The sequence below is a fragment of the Crassostrea angulata genome, chromosome 7 (genome assembly GCF_025612915.1).
Source record: "Crassostrea angulata isolate pt1a10 chromosome 7, ASM2561291v2, whole genome shotgun sequence".
NCBI lineage: Eukaryota > Metazoa > Mollusca > Bivalvia > Ostreida > Ostreidae > Magallana > Magallana angulata.
Window position 1 is genome coordinate 44,437,418 of NC_069117.1, and position 19,625 is coordinate 44,457,042.

The following is a 19,625-nucleotide window of genomic DNA, read 5'->3' on the forward strand; positions in this document are numbered from 1 at the left end:
TTAATACATTTTAACTATATGGCCATATTGGCCCCACCCTAGAGCCTGAACCCCTGACCCAGGGGTCATGAATTTCACAATTTTGATAGAGGGCCTCGTGGACATCATAATCATCCATTTAGTTTTTAACAAATATATATGGAAGTAGAGAAGAAGATTTTCTAAGATTTAATACATTTTAACTATATGGCCATATTGGCCCCACCCTAGAGCCTGAACCCCTGAACCAGAGGCCATGAATTTCACAATTTTGGTAGAGGGCCTCATGTACCGTACATCATAACCATGCATTTAGTTTTTTTCTCACATGTGTGGAAGTAGAGAAGAAGATTTTTGGAAATTGGCTTTTTTGCATATTTGGCCCTGCCCATAGCACCCCAGGGGTGGTAGAGTCCTGAATTTCACAATTTAGATTCTTCTTACAATAGAGATGCTTCACACCAAAAATGGTAAAGATTGGCCTGGTAGTTTTCAAGAAGAAGTTAAAAATGTAAAATTGTTAGCGCACGATGACGGACGAAGACCAATTGCAATAGGTCACCTGAGTGACTCAGGTGACCTAAAAATTTGCAACATATCAATATTTAAGTTCAATTTGAATGTTTACCTATTAATCTTCAAATTTAAACTACCGTATTTTTCGGGGCATATATCAATGTGGGGCATAGGCCGAATTGCTAATTTTTAGATAAAATTCAAGAAAAATCCTTAGACTAGCCTAATTGGGGGATAAGCCGATTTTCAATCGATGATTACTATAGTGAAAGTATGACCGCTGATTAAGAAAGTCACCATATTAAGTATATACTTTCAGAATATCGATGTAGAAAGTCAAAAAGTAATTAAAGTTATTAAATTTGCTTAACATATATATTTCAAGCAATTTTTAAAAATTAATCTGTGTTTTGTGGCTGTTTGGTCTCTTCCGTATTCGTCGGTGTATCGTTGTGTATCGTAATTTTACAAAGTGTAAATTTAATTGCAACACCAACCTCCGTGGTTCTGTCTGGTAGAACTAAGTATAATATTTTACCAAACCTTTTATATTTTATTAATACCTTATTGCTAAATCTCATTTAATCAAGTTATACTTTGAAAGCTACTTGTAAATACGGGGTATGACGTCCATTAGCTCAACACGTGGTTTCATATCCAAATAGAGTTATCCCCCGTAATCGCTATGAATGAGAAAACGAAATACAAAACATAAAATATTTAATTTGTGTTCTTTCCATTAATTAATTAAATAGTGACTTGCCGTTATGCAGAGAAGTTGTAATGTTAAAAACACAGTTCATGCAATGAAGTGTAACGGTGTACACTACGTGCCCCCAGGCTGTGTTTTAGTCACGGGTTTCACACCTTTGTATATACACACGACACCAGAATACCATTATTTCATCCAACAGAAAATTAATTGTAAAAACACATAGCATTTGATTTATTCTACACCCAAAACCAGTGATTCCTACGAACGCAGACATGAAGAATTCACCAAAATTCCGTCATATTACATTCTACCCGGTTTTGTTTTCTTTTTTACTACGCAATAATAGTTTCCAGGGTTCATACTCGAACGTGGGAAAAAAATTCTTTTGATTGGGATTGTAAAGAAATACCTTGTACAGTACTGTACATTTTATTACTCACGATGTCATTACAAAAATTATCAACGGGACAACTATCGAACAATAGTTCAAACGGATGAAAAAAACCAACCCTCATAATAAATTGCTACAATAGTACAACGGATAAAAACAGTGGATTTTATATTTTACTGTTAAATTTTTTTAACTTTGAGTCTAAGAATAGCCGATCCCGGGGGATAGGCCGGGGCTCGCTCATCGGAGGAAAAAAATATCGGCCTATGCCCCAAAAAATACGGTACAATTACATGGATTAAACCATAAAAACATCAAGGGTGGAGAAACCTTAAAGCTATATCTGTTCTGTGTTTGTTTGTTTCCTTCTGTGCTACTTGAATCTTAGTTGATAACATCAATAGAATATATCCAGCAAAAAATAATACAACACAAAAGTGTTATAAAACAATGATACCAAAGGAAAAAAACAACCTTTACAACAGGCAGAGGCATTTTAACAAGAGCTTGGACTTTGGGCATTACTTGACAAACTCCTATTTGATGTAGGCGTGGTCTACACATGAATAACTATTCATTCATTGGCCAATACATAGGAATACATTGAATGCAATGACACTTGTCTGATTTCATCCAGTGATGTATATTTCAGTTGAAATGGCACAATTTTACTAAACAGAGCACATCTAGACAAAAAACTTTTTGGTTTTGACAGTCTATGTTTATTAATGAGCTCCTGTTAGCAAATAAGAAGAAAGGGGGTTATTATTGTTTTTGGTAAGCAAATTAAATGGCAAGATCCCACTGAAAAGTCTATTTTAGCTCTTGTAAAAATAACTCTAAGTAGGGCCAAAATTAACTAGAACTGTCCTAATGGGACTAATACCCCCGCAGGGCTAATTTCAAATGGGACAAATAATTGAATTAAAAAATAAAGGTTTGGAACACATACATGTACAAAAAAAAATTCTAGAATAGTAAAAAAAAAAAAAAATTAGTTAACAAGGAAAAATTAAATCAAAATTGTCAGAATTTCACTGTAAAAACATATCTATAACAGTAATACATTTACAAATTTATGTATCTGATGATATGTTTTTTTAATTTAATTGATTTAAAGAAAAACCAACAAAATGACAATAACCCCTCCCTTTGCAGTAAATGGAAATACCGGTAGCCAAGCAATGCTCTTCTGTTGATAAAACTTTTAATATCTTTCTAGTAAGAGTCTTGACAGATGCAATTAGTTGTTTCAAATTTTCCTCACTTTCTCCTATATGGCACAAGGGAACTCCATATCAGAAAATTGATCCCATAGGACTATGATTTTCTTTAAAGAGCTTGTTAAATTTAACAAACTCCCAAAACATTACCATAATTACCATACTATGTAAAAATATGTAAAAAAGAAAATTTAATATTACAAACAATTTTAAAATTGCCAGAACACTACAATCATATCAGTAATTTTGAATTTCATCTAAATTAATGCCCAATAGGGTCACTTCATCAATTTACTTGACAAATGAATTTAAACAACTTCTGAAAATAGTTGAACTTCTTTATTAATAATGATTTCATTTATTTCCTTATAATAGAAACTTTTGGTTTACATGAAACAGTTTTAAAATAGCCCCAAAACCATCACCCATTTTTACAGGTTATCAATTTCCCCTAAACAAATGCTCCATCTGAACCATGGCTCAGATAATGGCTCCCTTGGGACAAATGAATTCAGCCACACTTGTCTTTGATGTTCTTATTAACTTATTTATCATTGACAAACAAAAAGTTTGCATTGTCAGTTGATAGAATACTTATAAAAAATAATTTTTTTATTAATTAAGACATAAAGACAAAAACCTCCATCTGGATGTATTTATATAAATATATTTTAGAGTGTTTCAATACTATTAATTAATTAATAAAATCTTTAAGGATTACCTCCCGTACTCTTCAACATTAGTGTACAATATATAGAATAAGAAAAATGAAAACTGTCATAAAATCATTAAATCTAGTCTGATCTTAAAAATAATTGCAGGTGCACATCTTCAGATGGTGTTCAACATATGTACAAATTTTCAAACTGTTCCATGCAGTAATAAAAAATTCTATAGGGGGGGGACAAAGCTGCATCTACAGACAGACGGACAAGGTGAAACCAATATACCCCTTTAAACTTCGTTTGCGGGGGTATAAAAATATTATGTTTCCCATAACACGACCAACCCAATGAAATCCCGACGACTGAATTGTTTTTTTTTACCACAATGAATATAGATTTTTTTTATATATGTTCATTGTACTTTTGTAAATATTTTCTGTATGTTTAATGAACAACAACTGTTTCATTATTCTTTGGTGGAATTTGTTGGTAAGAAGTGGAAGTGTATTCTAGCTATGAAAATTGGGCCTGTTTCATTATTCTTTGGTGGAATTTGTTGGTAAGAAGTGGATCGAAGTGTAATCTAGCTATGAAAATTGGGCCTAACTAAATTAAATGTCATTAATAAATATTCCACAGTACTACTTACCACTTTCTATTTCCTCTTCTGGTACAAGGACAGTCACCTTAATATTTCCTTTAATCATTTCTTCTTTTAAATCAGAAAATTTCAGAAACGTTTCCACCAGTTTCATCACATTTTCCCCATTTTTAGCCAAAAACCTTTCAGAAGCATTATCAGTCATTGCAATTAATCTCAGTACCACGGAGCCCATTTCAACTTTATCGACCATCATGTGGGAATCCTCGGCTACTTCTGCCTTGAAGTTTGGGTCAATGTTAAGTTGTTCAACTGCTTGACGTATTCTTTCTTCATCACCTTCCACAGGGATTGATACAATCACATCAAATCTTGAAGCCGTCTCAGTAGCTTTGAAAATATTTGAGGAATTATACATTTATTTTAAACATGTCTTAAGTTAGCATGTGACACCTGTTGATATCAAGTACATCTAATAAAAATACTTTCCGCATGTAGAATTTTCAAGTTTTACAATATTTGTCTCAAAAATGTTTAAAGATTTCTGGAGAAGGTAAAAATTATAAAAGACCAAGCAAGATTTAAACTCATGACTTACAGACTCAAAGTTCATGCTCTAACCCATATTTGCACCACGCTGTTAGGTAACAATTTCGGGGAAGAAAACATATATATGGAATTTTACTTTATTCTATTGTTTATTGCAATAGGAATTACCTCCTTAAAGTGGCTTGGTGATCATCAAATTTTACCAGATCTACTCTAAAAGCTTAGATATAATTATCTATGCCATAAACTATACCATTTAGTAAAGATATAATCCAAACAATTTAGCTTTTAAAATTTAAAAATTCCTCTGTATCTTTATACATTTATACAAAGCTCTTTTTCTAAAGAGGATTAAATAACCTAAATATGGATACCACCATCCATCCCTCTTTACTAGTTTTACATTACAACTTTCATACCTAATAATCATAACAGTTTCTAGCTGTATTAAGGTGTACATAATTGCAAATACACAAAAAAAAGTCTTCAGGGTTTTTTCTTTAAACAAACATTACGCAAAATGACTTAATAGGCCTACCAGAAGGTTAGTTTAAAATATTGCACTCCCAAGTACAAATCAAGAAAGATTGTAGTGGCCTATGGGCCACATCAATTGCCTGAGCAACACATACTGCTTAAATTACACAAAATCTAACAAGCAAACCCTAGAATCACTTATCATGTCTGCTGGAGTGAACCAAGAGGGAACCCAAGTAATACCTGTGCCAACCCTGGGCAGACTCCTATGGGGAACCCGTATTCCCAGGAAGGAACCAAAAAGTCAAGATATATCAAAATGACTTATCAAGAAGGATTACCAATAAAATGTGTTGACCACTCAGCACGTCAAAAAAATTAACATACTTTTTTTGTAAGGAAAAGGTTTATAGAATGTAGATATTTTTTGCATGTTTAGTTTGATTTTGATCTTATATAAAACTCAGTCATCCAGTGACCTACAATTTAATTCTAAATAAAATTTTTTCAAGAAAAGCAAGCAATATGGTTGTAAATAATTGATTAATAAGCAAAACATTTCCTCTATATACTGTCATTTTCGATGTTTAATAGGTCTGGAGATAAGAAAGACAAAGATACATGTAATTGTAATCACCATAGTATCTTTTATATGGAGTTATTCTTAGAATTCATGCTGTTCTTTAAGGTATCTCACTCCTCATGTTTTGATTTCATTGCGCAGATGATCATTATCTTTAAAATGAATATGATTTTATTTATCTAATCATCACAGATAGATTATTATTTCATAATTACACAACATTCATAAAGAAAATCCATTTGAATTCAAGAAACAAACAAGTTTTTTGGGGGACTATTTTTTCGTGCGGAAGGTTTTTTAGACGAAAATGACAGAAACAAGCAATTTTATGAATTTTCAATATACTTTTCTTTTTATTATACTTTAATCATTATTCACATTTTTAACATTTGATAGGTTTGTAACATATTTTATAGGTTATGTGTGACATGTACAAAATCAAATCTTGAGAATGTGATAGCCGTTTAGCATAAAATCATGCATATATATAGAACATGTCTGAATTTTTTTAAGCCAAATTTTGCGAGAATTTTACCTTTGAAGCCCTATATCTAAAATTTGACATCACTGACCCCCATGTTATATTATGTCAAAAGGATACTGAATACATATTTAGGCAAACTGGATTAATCTTATAAAATTCTTGATATTCAAAAAGTTTTTATTTCAAATCCAATTGTAACTATTAAAGAAATTGTCTATTTTAAGTGCAAAAAGGTCACACAAAAAATTTATGCAGCTTTGTACAAATTTTTTTCGTAATCCCTCTATTCAGTGTGACCATTGTGCATAATTAAAAACAATATTTGAAGAATTGAGTTTGCTTAATCAAAAATACTGACAACAAATCTTAATCAGGGTGAAATTGCATTTTAGGTGCAAAAAGGTCAAATTAAATGGGCCATAACTCAGAGGGATGGATACTGATCCCCCATTATCTTTGTATTTTTTAAGTTTGTTTTGTCTACAGATTTCAATGATATACTTCTCAAGAAAATCTTGATACAACAACATTGAGGAGTGGGATACCTTAAGTAAGGAAAAAGGTCTATAAAATTCTGGTGAATGATCCTTAAAATATAGGATAAAAAAAATTCCATTAACATTCTTGGGTCTGATCATGACATAGGTTAATTAAGTATAAGGGACGACTATATTTAAAGGAAAACTTTTTTTTATCTTTTTGACTTTTTAACTGTTTAATGTGAAATATTAAAATGTTTATTTCAATAAGCATTCTTTTTATCTTTCTCCTTTTATCATGTCTTACCTTCAAATCTTTGAGGTGGTCCGACTTCCCTGACATGTATATTCTGTAAAGGCTGACGATCAGCTTAAATATGAAGAAAGAACTGAGTCAACCTGCATTGATTTTGCTATAAAAATCTTGATATCATGATGTACTGTGAAAATTAACAAAAATTCAAGATTTACTATTAACAATTTTTATTTCTTTTAAAATTTAGATCTAGAATGTTATGAAATAAATGGTACCAGTATGAGTACTCAACTAGACAACATTGAGATGGTTACCATCTCAAAGGGCCCCGCTTAAATAATGGACAATAGGATGAAAAGTATTTCAGGAAATTTTCCTTGACCTTATCCTATAACTTAGAAATTTTCCAGCTGGCATAAAACTTTTATAATGTTTAATTCAATCTTATTACCTCTTATATACAGGCATTTTTGTTTACCCTGAGCAAGATTACGCAAATGGGAAATAATCTACAGTCTAAAATTGATTATAAAAAGATCCACTATGACTGTCACATTGACTAGGTTAATATTATAAAGTCACTGCTCACCATTAACCCAAAAGCTCTGTTAATGTGAAGTAGGAGCCAAACAAGGCCAAAAATAGCTGCAGAACAGTAGCTCTCCGGGAAAAAAAATATTGACAGACCGGAGAGCTACAGGGCCACCCATTGAAAAAATTGTATATTTATTGCGCAGAAAAACGTGCGCTAGTTTTCGACTGATTTACCTTATTTATACGCAAATTCTGTGAAAACAATTTGTACCATTAAATTCCTCATGCAATTTACTACTGATATCGCCTCTTTATTTGCCTCAGACTTTCTCCGAAACATGCTACCGACCTCGGAAAATCAAGTATGTTGAATTTACATCGAGAGTCGCCATTTTAAAATGTAAACAAAGTGCACCACATGAATTTACGGGACTGGTGATGGTGTTTAAAAGACTATTCGAGGCAAGTGAAGAGACGATATCAGTAGTAAATTGCATGAAGATTTAATGGTACTAATTGTTTTCACAGAATTAGTGATAAATAAGGTAAATTAGTCGAAAACTAGCGCACGTTTTTCTGCGCAATAAATATACAATTTTTTCAATGGGTGGCCCTGTAGCTCTCCGGTCTGTCAATATTTTTTTCCCAGAGAGCTACAGTTCTGCAGCTAGGCCAAAAAAAGAGTATATATATGCTACGAAAAAAGAATTCTGTGTGATCTAAGATGACCTAGACACTTGACCTACAAACATCATTCAAGGTCACTGCACATCCTTTGATTGTAGGCACTCTGTGAGTGAAGTTTGAGCGAGATTTGACCAAAGAGAGAGAAGATATGCTTCAGACATGAATTTTTCATATAATTCTGCTATGACCACATTTGACCTTGAGACATGGTTCAATAATAACTTTGTAGCTACATTCCTGAAATACAGTAAGATAAAGCAAGTTGTGTAAAAATAGAAGTTGGAAAATAATCTATCTTACTATGAACATCTGCTCCTGCTTGACGAAATTCCTCTATTTTTTCCATCATAAATTGGTCATCTCTTAAAGCAAAGAAGAAACTTTCCAATGTCAATTCCGAGCCATCTTTTTCAAGTATGTCAAGAAGAACTTCTACCTTTTTACGTCTACGTTTTTCATTATTCACTGCATCATGGTCATCTACTGAAAATGCTTCCTCTTCCAAAAGAATATGGGAAACAGGAGTTGGCTCTAAATTTTCTAGAAAAAGTTGTCTCTGTTTTCTAAACACTTCAACGCCAAAGTCCACTGTTCTTTCTCTTGCTAAAATTAAAAAATATACACTAGTAACACATATAAATACCTTTTTACCCTGGAGATTTATGCCAAAAAACAGAAATGAATTTTTTATTTTTTTAAATAATTACGGTTAGTTTTTCTGTAGTCCAACAGTCTAAACATCTCCTCTAGAAGATCAAGGTCTTTCTGACGTGTCAACTCCCAAATACAGTCACATCCAGGTTTTCTACCCCTTAGTCCTGCTTTAATAAGGACGCACTCCTTTGGTACATTATTGTGGTCAATGTATCCCCTCCTTCTCATGTATCTAAACAAAACTTCCTTTCCTATGCAATCTTTAAAGTTTTCTATAACTTTCCTAAAGTTGACTTGAACACAGCGTACCGAATCACCTAAAAAGGTAAAACCAAAACAACTAAGAATAATGATTAATTATCTCAATCAGTAACAGCTTCACGTTTTTAGTTACAAGTATGATAAAATTTATAGAATGTTTGAATTACAGATAACTCTTGATAGCTTGAAGTTCATGGGACCTAGAAAAGTCTTCGAGGGATCAAGAGTTTGAGTTTCCAAAAGTGTGGAATTTTCCAGGTTGGCTGACGGGTTTTAAAATTAGTCTCACCACATGTTATGATAAAGCCATTTATTTAGTGCAACCTTATGCACATGCTTTCTTTTTAGTTATACAGATCTGAATGTTTAAAAAACTAAAAAGAAACAAATTTGAATAAATTCATGATAATTATTTATTTCATGCATCATATAATGACCAGATTGCTCAGTACTACTAAACCACGAGACAACATGTCGTAAATATTAGATAACTGAGTATCACCCACTGTTCTCACTTTATGGGTCCTTCAACAGCTTTGAGAACTTGTTCAGCAATTATGTCATAAAAATGACTATGATGCTGATAGGCATAATTTTTACAGTTTTATAATTCTTAAATTTTGACCATGGCTCAAAGTTATGCTTTATCAAATACTTCTGGTCTGAACTATATATTTGACACAGCCCCTCGCTTCAACGCTTCAGTGACCTATTTTTGAAGATTTTCTAGTATCTTCCACATAGCTTAAGTTTATCTACTACCAACTTGTCTTCTGATCAGTATTTTCATTTAATCAAGTCATTAAGCTCTAAGAATAATTATTTAGAGATAAAAAAATATTTCAAGGTTTATTTCAGTGAAACTTTAAATTAAAACAGTTAGATATATCTCCGAAATGATGTACTAAACTGTATTGCGCAAGGTCACAATAACCACATAACACAATGTTGCATCATCGTTTAACCTTTGAAAAATCAATTTGGGTCATATAAGGGGCTGTCTTAAAAGCTTCACAATATAAATCAAATTGTATAAAATAAATAGAACATCTATAAGGCCACATAAAATTAATATTTAGATTCTCATCCTGATTTGCAAAAATATGGGGCGGGTTGGTGGATTTTATTTATTATTTTTTTTAAATTACCCTTTCCACCGTTCATGTTCTAGAAATAACAACTGCTCTATTCTTTTAAATTCTTAATGCTCCTATGAGTACGCAAACCCAATTTTAATCATTTTAATTCCATTTTTTTTTTCAACTTAACTGTTAATGCACGAAGACATTTGTATCCTTATGATAAAAATTATGACTGGAATAACCCATATGTTAAAGGACATATCGCATGTTTTTCAATTTTATGAATTTTTTAAATAAAATCATTCTATACTCATTAAAAATGAAGTTTATTATCTTTTTCATAAAATATTCTGCCTAATTCGTGAGTTTGAAAGCGTTAAAATTCAAATGTCGCGATATGCATATTTTCTCTCTCGATCTACCCGCCATGATGTGTGATGTCATATGCGACCTCGAGCGAGAAGGTGCTGTTAGCCATCTTTGTAATTGAATTAGATTGAAACTACAATTAAACTAATTATCACCTATTAAATTGCCGATAACGGGACATGGTGGTGCTTTGTGCCTCCTGCGGGTGTTCTAGCCGTCAAAAATGGGGATTTGAACTGTTGTTTTTTTTAAGTTTCCCTTACGAAAGTATGCAGAAATCTTGAGACAAATATAGGGGTCTATCTGTTGACGAGAGGATTTATAAATGAACATTCTGTACATATATTATTAATTATATGGTATATTTTTGTAATTATAGATTCAGAGAGAAAAAAATATATGTTTATGCACAGGGGTCTGTGTACAAAACGCAAGTTAATCAAAGAAAAATAACAAGAAGGGACGCCATTTTGGATACCGCCTCGCTTCATTAGCTTTTTTCTTATTGTTATTGTTAAACTATACGTTCATGAATGCAAGGTTTTGTATAAATGATTTCTTAATATTCATTCATAGCTCACCTCTGCAGAACTTATCATAATTTAAGTACGGTAGGTGAGATTTCTGTGAGTTTTATTTTTTTGCGGGAGAAGTCAACGATCAAGTTGTCAATTTTGAATGTATACGCGAGAAATAGACAAAGTTTGTTGATATACATTTATACATAAATGGATTTAAAAAATACGGAGATAGGATCTTACAGAAAAAACAATAAATAAGGAAAACGTTCTTGCCTGCTTTTATAATTCAGTGTAATATGGAGTAAACAACCTTAGAAAGTTGTGTCCAGTTACTGTCGAAGAAACAAACTTCTTGTGCACCACAGTTTTACAATAATGAACATTCTGAGTCGTTAAAGTCGCCAAAAAAAACAGACTGTTGTAAATTTTAATAAATAAACACCTTTAACCGATTCATTTGAGCTATAATCCTTACTAAATTTTGTTTACAATGTTTACACGTCTATCAATTTGGTCGTTATTGCCGACTTCATCGTCGCTTCTTCGGCAAAATCATCGCTTTTTATCCGAACTGGTGGCTCAAACACGTACGACTGAATAATAAGTTTCTTTTAATTTAGTCAGCATGTAAAAAAAACCAACGTTCATGGTGAATAAATTTCAAAATTTAAAGAAGATAATGCTAATCCTACAATTTGTTTACAATCAGCTGTTCGAAGAAGGTCGCATGTAACGTCACTGTACCACGTGACATGCTATCTAATTAATGAGTTTTTAAACGATCAGGGCTATAATTTGAATTGATATTATGGCTAATTACCTCTTTTTTACCGTAAACAAACTGTTAGAAGTAATTATTAGATACACAAGGAAGCCAAAAAACGTAAAATGTCCCATATTTTAAAAATATACGATATGTCCTTTAAGGCAGCCATTAAAATGTTTTGAATTTCTTGTGTACCAAGCCGAAATACCGAAAAAAAATTCCAATTTATTTTTTCAAAATAAAATAAAATGCATCGGGCCATTTTCAGAGGGGTGGGCAGGGATGAGAATCTAAAATTTAATTTTATGTGGCCTAATTGTGTGATTTTATATTTGCTTTATTCAACTCATTAAAATGGTTATATTTGCTCTGCAATATATACACCATTTCAACTCGTTGGATAAAGCAAATATAAAATCACACAATAATGATATCCTCTAAATATGATTTGATTTATTTTATTATCAACTTTAGGTCTACAGACACTTTGTAAGTACCGTAATGTATCTTGTATAAAACGCACTCCTGTATAATAGCACCCCCCAAAGTTGACCAAAAAACAGCGAAAAAACAGCAGGTCCTATGTATAACACGCACCCAAAAAATGGCGAAATCAACGGCCTCAATTTTCCCCCAAAACAATCGATGTTTCATGATAATTATATAATCCATGCGCTATTTCTTTAATTTTGTGATCATAACATAGCACAATGATGAAAATCGACGGCCGCCATTTTTCCAAATAACTATCGATGTTTAATGATAATTTTGTAACCCAAGCGCAATTACTGTAATTTCGTGATCGGAACATTGCCCAAGCGATATTAGAGTCAAAGTTCTTACAATTTTACATAAAAAGGACGGCATGATTTACATGGGCGGTATCAAATATCATTAGACACTTTGTAAAACAGTGGGAAAAGTTGAAGATCATCATACGTAGGGAAGAACGGCAACCGAGCTTAAAAGTTATAATGTTTGCAGATATAAACCATAAGCAACATCAAAAGAAATGATTTAATTGATTAATTATATATAGTCAAACTCATTGATTGTTGTTAAATAAACATTCTGAAGAAACATATGTATGTCGTATATCGTCATTATCAAGTCGTTCAAATGATCGATGTATTTTTAGCAGTGTGTTTGTAAAGCAATAACGTTTAACTGCATAACTGGACACGAAGTAATCAAGTTTAATAAAATCAGAATAATCGCTAATCTTCATGCACTTGAAAACACCCAGTGAAGTCCGACACAAGACAGGTGCATGCTTCTGACACCGGAAATTGTTAAACAAACATTGACCACACGCCGAGTCAACAGGTGATTGCTTACGTAATGGCGAATACACTGGCGATATTTAAACTTGTTTGATGCAAGAAATAGTGTTGAGAGTGGATAAATATTTCAATACATGGAAATAAAACTAAGAATAAGGTATTTCTGATGCAGTAAATTTAGTATACACTCGTACAACTTGCATAACACGTTATATCAGCAGAAAATATACACTCATACAACTTGCATAACACGCTATATCGGCAGTCAGGTCTCCCGAGGTATTAAGAATCACGGCTTGAAAAAATGGGGTAAAATTTTAGTCCTATGTATAACAAGCACCCCCCACTTTTGATCATATTTTGGCTGAAAAAAAGTGTGTGTTATACACGCGACATTACGGTAGACGTTAAGAGTTTTTTCATCACAGACTATATGTCTGCGCCCGGTACCCTGATCACTGACTAGTTTATGTACCGTAAAAAACAAAATACTTAATATCTTTAAATATTTCTTTGTTAAATAATTATTTGTGCCTTGTTCAATGTCTATGTCAATTTTCACTAATATCCGTAACTTAGAAAGAAAAATAATTGGGTTATCTCAATAATTTCTGAACAACCCTCATATTAATTTTTTATTTGGCGTTTTATTCATTAGACAGGAAATGCTTTTAACATGGATATTAAGCATACAGGAAAGATATGGGTAGAAATGGGTCTTGGTAAATAGAAAATCCTTTGCCGCAAAAAACCATTCTTGAATGAGATAAATTAAGATCAACTATAGAGTGATCAAGAGCTGACCATTCTCACGCTCCCCCATGTGCTAGGTTTAATATTCATTTGGCCATAATAAATGTTATAAACATGTGCACATCCTTTTGGCATATTAATGATGTTTAATAATTAGTTTAATTGGCATCAGGCATATTTAAAACAAATGTTCTGAATTTTTTCCCTGACGGCTGTATTTTATGTTCACAGTGGACTAACTACGTTTCTCCATTTATTGTCTCGGATTTAATTAAACATATCAAATAAAATTCACTTACTTCTAAAGGGGGGTAGGTTATTGTTTACACCCTTTCTGATGTATTCTATGGCTCTGCAACACTCAGTTTTTACTAATGCATGGCAAAAGACAGGCATCTTTTCTGGCTGTTCTCTAGTCTTATCAAGCAAGATCTTTCCCTTCTGTCTTCTATTTAATTCTCTTGAATCGATCATCTCGGCATGCATAGCAGAATTCAGCAAACCGTAACAGAAAAGAATGTCAGACATACTACTTGGTTCCATTTCCTCAAGCAAAATTTCTGCATAATCAACCAGTCCATCATTTGTAAGAGCAAAATCTTGAAGAAGGCCATCTATATTAGAATACGATCCAAATGTTTAAATCAACAACAGAAACATTTTCAGGATGGCAGAAAAAAATTATATATATCCCGCAATGATAGCTACCTTCATATGCACGAAGCACCAAAGAAGCCTTTATATTGTTTAAATTAACTGCTCATAAGTTTTCTGGTGACTACTTCTGCCCCTCTAAGTAAGTTATTTTTCTATCAAATATGTCAACATGTGAGGTAAAGATGTTGACATGCAATATAATGATGTCAACATGCAACATAACTATGTTGATGTGCAATAATATTGCAAAAATATCAAAATTATTAAAATTCTCAAAAAAAATTTCAAAATCACCCACTTGTGACTTCCAAAATTCAATATGCTTCTTTTATGTTTACTTGCAGGATAAATAAGTTGACATGCAACATATCTATGTCGAAATGTAACATAGTAATGCTGACATGCAACTTGTTTACGTCAACATGCAATTAAGTTATGTTGACATGAAAAATAAATATGTTGGCATGCAACTAATTTATGTTGCAATGCAACTTTTATGTTAACATGCAACTTGTGATATTGACATGTGAGATCAGTAGGGGTTTTTTCAATCAAGTAAGCACTGCTTAGCATAATAAAAGTGCATATACAGTTAAACTTCGGTATCTCAAACATCGATATCTCGAATACCACGGATATCTCGAGGCATATCTGTGGTCCCGACCAATTTTACTATATAAATGATTATAAAAAACTCCAGTATGTCGAACACGAAAATCTCGAATACCCCGCTTATCTCGAAGTAAACTTACGGCCCTAGTCACTAAAAGACATGCGTTATCTCGAAGTTAAGTCAATTAACCGCCTCAGTAATTTCACACCTTCAGTGCACTGTCTCTATTTTACGCCGATTTTCCGGTCTATTGAACAGATCCGTTAGTATAGCACGTGCTATTACTGAGGTCACCTGTGAATTTCACGCCTTAACAGCCCCAAGCTGTTGAAACCCTTTCTTCATAATTACGCAAGCCAGGTTATCGACGATGCTTACATAGTGACATCGGATGACACGATTATTAAACATAACTTGAAATGATTATTTTGTAAAGACATAAAAGTTAAAAAGAAATCAAGAAATTAATCAAATACTTCTTGAGTTATATGAATTTACACTAGAGATTCAATTCTCGGTACCCATCATCTCTGATAAACAATCTAACGAAGGACCCGGTCTTAATCCCAGGAGACAGTTAGATGATCTGGCAATGGTGCTTACCATTAAAGCAAAATTCAAGGCTATATAACAGAAGTCGAGAAGGCATAAGTAATGTTGATTTTCGTTTTCCGTTTTTGTTCTTTTTACCGTAATTGGTTTATCAATTTACCTAGAGTAATGTATATCCGGTTATAAGAATTGCTGACAAACAAAGACGATCGCAAGTCTTCTTTTAAAAAGTATTGCTTTTCAAGATAATTAAAGAACATTTGAGGTTTATACAAATGAAATAAAACACATTAAATCTTTGAGTGTTTTATTATACACTATGAATTACGATAACATAAATGACTATATACATGTGTGTATACATGTATAGAAAAAATATGTGCATTTGCGTATCTAGAAACATTAAAGTCCAACTTTCATCAACTTCGATATCTCGAACCCTCCGATATCTCAAAGTTTTTACTCAGTCCCGCCAAGTTCGAGATACCGAAGTTTAACTGTACATATAGTTTGTTATTTAAAATATGCAGGTGAGTTGGTGTGTTTGTCTGCACATGGTTTTTGTGGGTGTTGCATGTTGACATAAATAGGTAGCATCTAGCATGTTGGAAGTGACATGTGGATGATATTTGATGCTTAGGGTATTTTCTTAAAAACTCTTTATACTTTTTGTATGCAATTTTCTTGCATGTCAACATAGTTATTTTTCATGTTTACTTAATTACTTGAATGTCAACTATCTAATTCTACATATTTGATAGAAAAATAAGGGACAGAAGTATGCCACTATTTTTCAGAAAAATACAGAAGAACATACTCAATTTATGTAAATACAGACTTTTAAAATCATGTACAAGCCTTTCACGAACCTGCGTTAGTTACGGATTGTACTGCATTTTGGAACTGGGAATATAAATTTTGGTAGCATTTCAACTTTTCCAAGAATTCCCTGCAAGCAGTTTCCCCCTTTGAGGTGAGACATTTTAGGAGCTCCCTCTTCTTAAAATCGCCTTTTCCATCTCTCATGTCCTTCTTCTCATCATCAGAGAGAGGTGACTCGCATAACTGGCAAAGATAATCGACCAGCTGTGCCTCCTCATGTATGTGTTTTAACATGAACAGGTAACCTCTTTGCACTGAAAACAAAAATAAAATATATATATTCATGTATTATACATATATTGATTTATTAGGGTTTTCCGTTTTTCAACGGAAAACCCTTCTGTTATTCTACTGTTTCTTATTATTAGGGTCTTCCGTTTTCAACGGAAGACCCTCTTGTTATTCTATTGTTTTTTTAGGGTCTTCCGTTTTCAACGGAAGACCCTCTTGTTATTCTATTGTTTTTTAGGGTCTTCCGTTTTCAACGGAAGACCCTCTTGTTATTCTATTGTTTTTTTTTATTAGGGTCTTCCGTTTCCAACGGAAGACCCTTTTGTTTTTCTACGGTTTCTTTTTTTTCTTATTCTTATTATTATTATTCTTTTTATTTTTTTTCCAACTCAAATATTTCAAAAACGCTTGCATCGATTGTTTTGAAATTTACAGGTTTAATGTGTATCTAAAAGATCTCCATAATATGAAAAAATTATTTGATGACGTCATCAAATTCGTCAGATATTGACGTTTTTCACGTTTTAAAAAGTGATTTTGTCCGGAGCTTTTCTCATTTTTGATTTAAGATAAAGCTATGAGATTTACAGAGAAAGTAGAACTACAGTTTTACTTATGACATAAGGCTGGAAACTCAATTCGGACACTTCCGGTCGAAACCGGAAGCAAAACCAATTTTTTTGAATTTTCATGTTTTTCAATTTTAAAAAATTTACTTACGAATCTTACAGTAATTTTCCTGCTGAGTTCAAAACTGAAATCCGTTTTTAAATCGAATGATGCATTACAGAGATATCGGGGTTTAAAAATTGATTTTTTCCGGAAATTTTGATTCCGCGTCCTTGGTTTAAAAATTAGCGTAATGTTCAAAGTGAAAGTAACTCGTACTAAAAATAATTGTTAAGTCGTACTTGAACATATTCGGATTTTTTTTGTTAAGTCGTTCTTGAAATTAGAAAGGTTTTTGTTAAGTCGTACTTAAAATCATTCGCATTTTGTTAAGTCGTACCAGGAATAATTCGATTTTTTTCATCTTTTTTATTTTAGTTACTCTTGTTATTAGTTTAAGAGCTCTGCTTCTTACAGGAACTTCCAGCCTTACTTCCGACATTAACGGAAGACCCACTCGTTGCTTTGCAACGAGCTTTGCTCTAGTTATTATTATTATTCTTGTTTTTCCTTCTGACTTCTTTTTTGCTTTATATCTCAAAAACTATTCAACCGATTTGCAAGAAATTTTCAGGGATTATGTAATATTCTTGTCCCTTGAAGCCTTTAAAGTTTCAGTCATTAAATCACTTCCGTTTTTTAGTTACGTCATTTTAAAAATTTTCAAAAAGTGATTTTGTCCATGACTTTTCTCGTAAACGGTTGTTTATAAAGACTTGAAATTTTCTGTGATTGTAAATCTGCAGATTTACTTATGGCATTTGACCAAAAAAATGTATTTTGTCACTTCCGGTCGAAACCGGAAGTGAAACAAATTTTTCGAAAAAATGAATTTTCTGATCGAATCAAAAATGAAAATGTGTTTTGTAGAGCTTATTAAGCTAAATCTAAAACTGAAAGCCGTTTTCAAATCCGACGATGCATTACGGAGATATCGGGGTTTAAAAATTGATTTTTCCGGAAATTTTGATTCCGCGTCCTTGGTTTAAAAAATAGCGTAATGTTCAAAGTAAAAATAACTCGTACCAAAAATAGTTGCTAAGTCGTACTTGAACACATTCGGATTTTTTTGTTAAGTCGTTCTTGAAATCGGAAATGTTTTTATTAAGTCGTACTTAAAATCATTCGGATTTTGTTAAGTCGTACCAGGAATATTCGATTTTTTCATCTTTTTATTTTAGTTACTCTTGTTATTGGTTTACGAGCTCTGCTTCTTACAGGAACTTCTAGCTTTACTTCCGTCATTAACGGAAGACCCACTCGTTGCTTTGCAACGAGCTTTGCTCTAGTTTTTATTATTAGGGTCTTCCGTTTTCAACGGAAGACCCTCTTGTTATTCTATTGTTTTTTTTTATTATTATTATTCTTCTTGTTTTTCCTTCTGACTTCTTTTTTGCTTTATATCTCAAAAACTATTCAACCGATTTGCAAGAAATTTTCAGGGATTATGTTAAATACTTGTCTCTTGAAGCTTTTAAACTTTCAGACATTAAGTCACTTCCGTTTTCTAGTTACGTCATTTTAAAAATTTTCAAAAAGTGATTTTGTCCAGGACTTTTCTCGTAAACGGTTGTTTATAAAGACTTGAAATTTTCTGTGATAATTAATCTGCGGATTTACTTATGGCATTTTTACAAAAAAAATTATTTTGTCACTTCCGGTAGAAACCGGAAGTGATTTTAATTTTTCGAAAAATTGAATTTTTTGATCAAATCAAAAAAAAATATGTGTTTTGTAGAGCCTTTTATGCTGAATCTAACACTGAAAACCGTTTTAAAATCGGACGATGCATTACAGAGATATTTGGCTTTAAAAATTGATTTTTCCGGAAATTTTGATTCCGCGTTTTTGGTTAAGAAAGAAGTATCAAATTCTTGGTTAAATTAACTTGTACCTTAAATTATTTGCTAAGTCGTACTTGAACACATTCGGATTTTTTTTGTTAAGTCGTTCTTGAAATCGAATAGGTTTTTGTTAATTCGTACGTAAAATCATTCGGATTTTGTTAAGTCGTACCAGGAATAATTCGATTTTTTTTCATCTTTTTATTTTAGTTACTATTGTTATTGGTTTAAGAGCTTTGCTTCTTACAGGAACTTCCAGCTTTACTTCCGACATTAACGGAAGACCCACTCGTTGCTTTGCAACGAGCTTTGCTCTAGTTATTATTCTTCTTGTTTTTCCTTCTGACTT

At 32.4% G+C, this 19,625-nt stretch overlaps 1 protein-coding gene across 1 annotated transcript in view; it reads right to left on the bottom strand.

Moving 5' to 3' along the window:
* LOC128192800 (uncharacterized) overlaps positions 1-19,625 on the bottom strand; it is a 71,045-nt gene that overhangs the window by 27,751 nt on the left and 23,669 nt on the right. The window contains exons 4-9 of the mRNA XM_052865779.1: positions 16,520-16,786; positions 14,128-14,442; positions 8,847-9,110; positions 8,440-8,742; positions 6,970-7,032; positions 4,139-4,480 (exon numbers count right to left, since the gene is read on the bottom strand). Of these exons, the coding sequence (XP_052721739.1) occupies positions 4,139-4,480; positions 6,970-7,032; positions 8,440-8,742; positions 8,847-9,110; positions 14,128-14,442; positions 16,520-16,786 (1,554 nt within the window). The remainder of the gene's footprint in view (positions 1-4,138; positions 4,481-6,969; positions 7,033-8,439; positions 8,743-8,846; positions 9,111-14,127; positions 14,443-16,519; positions 16,787-19,625) is intronic.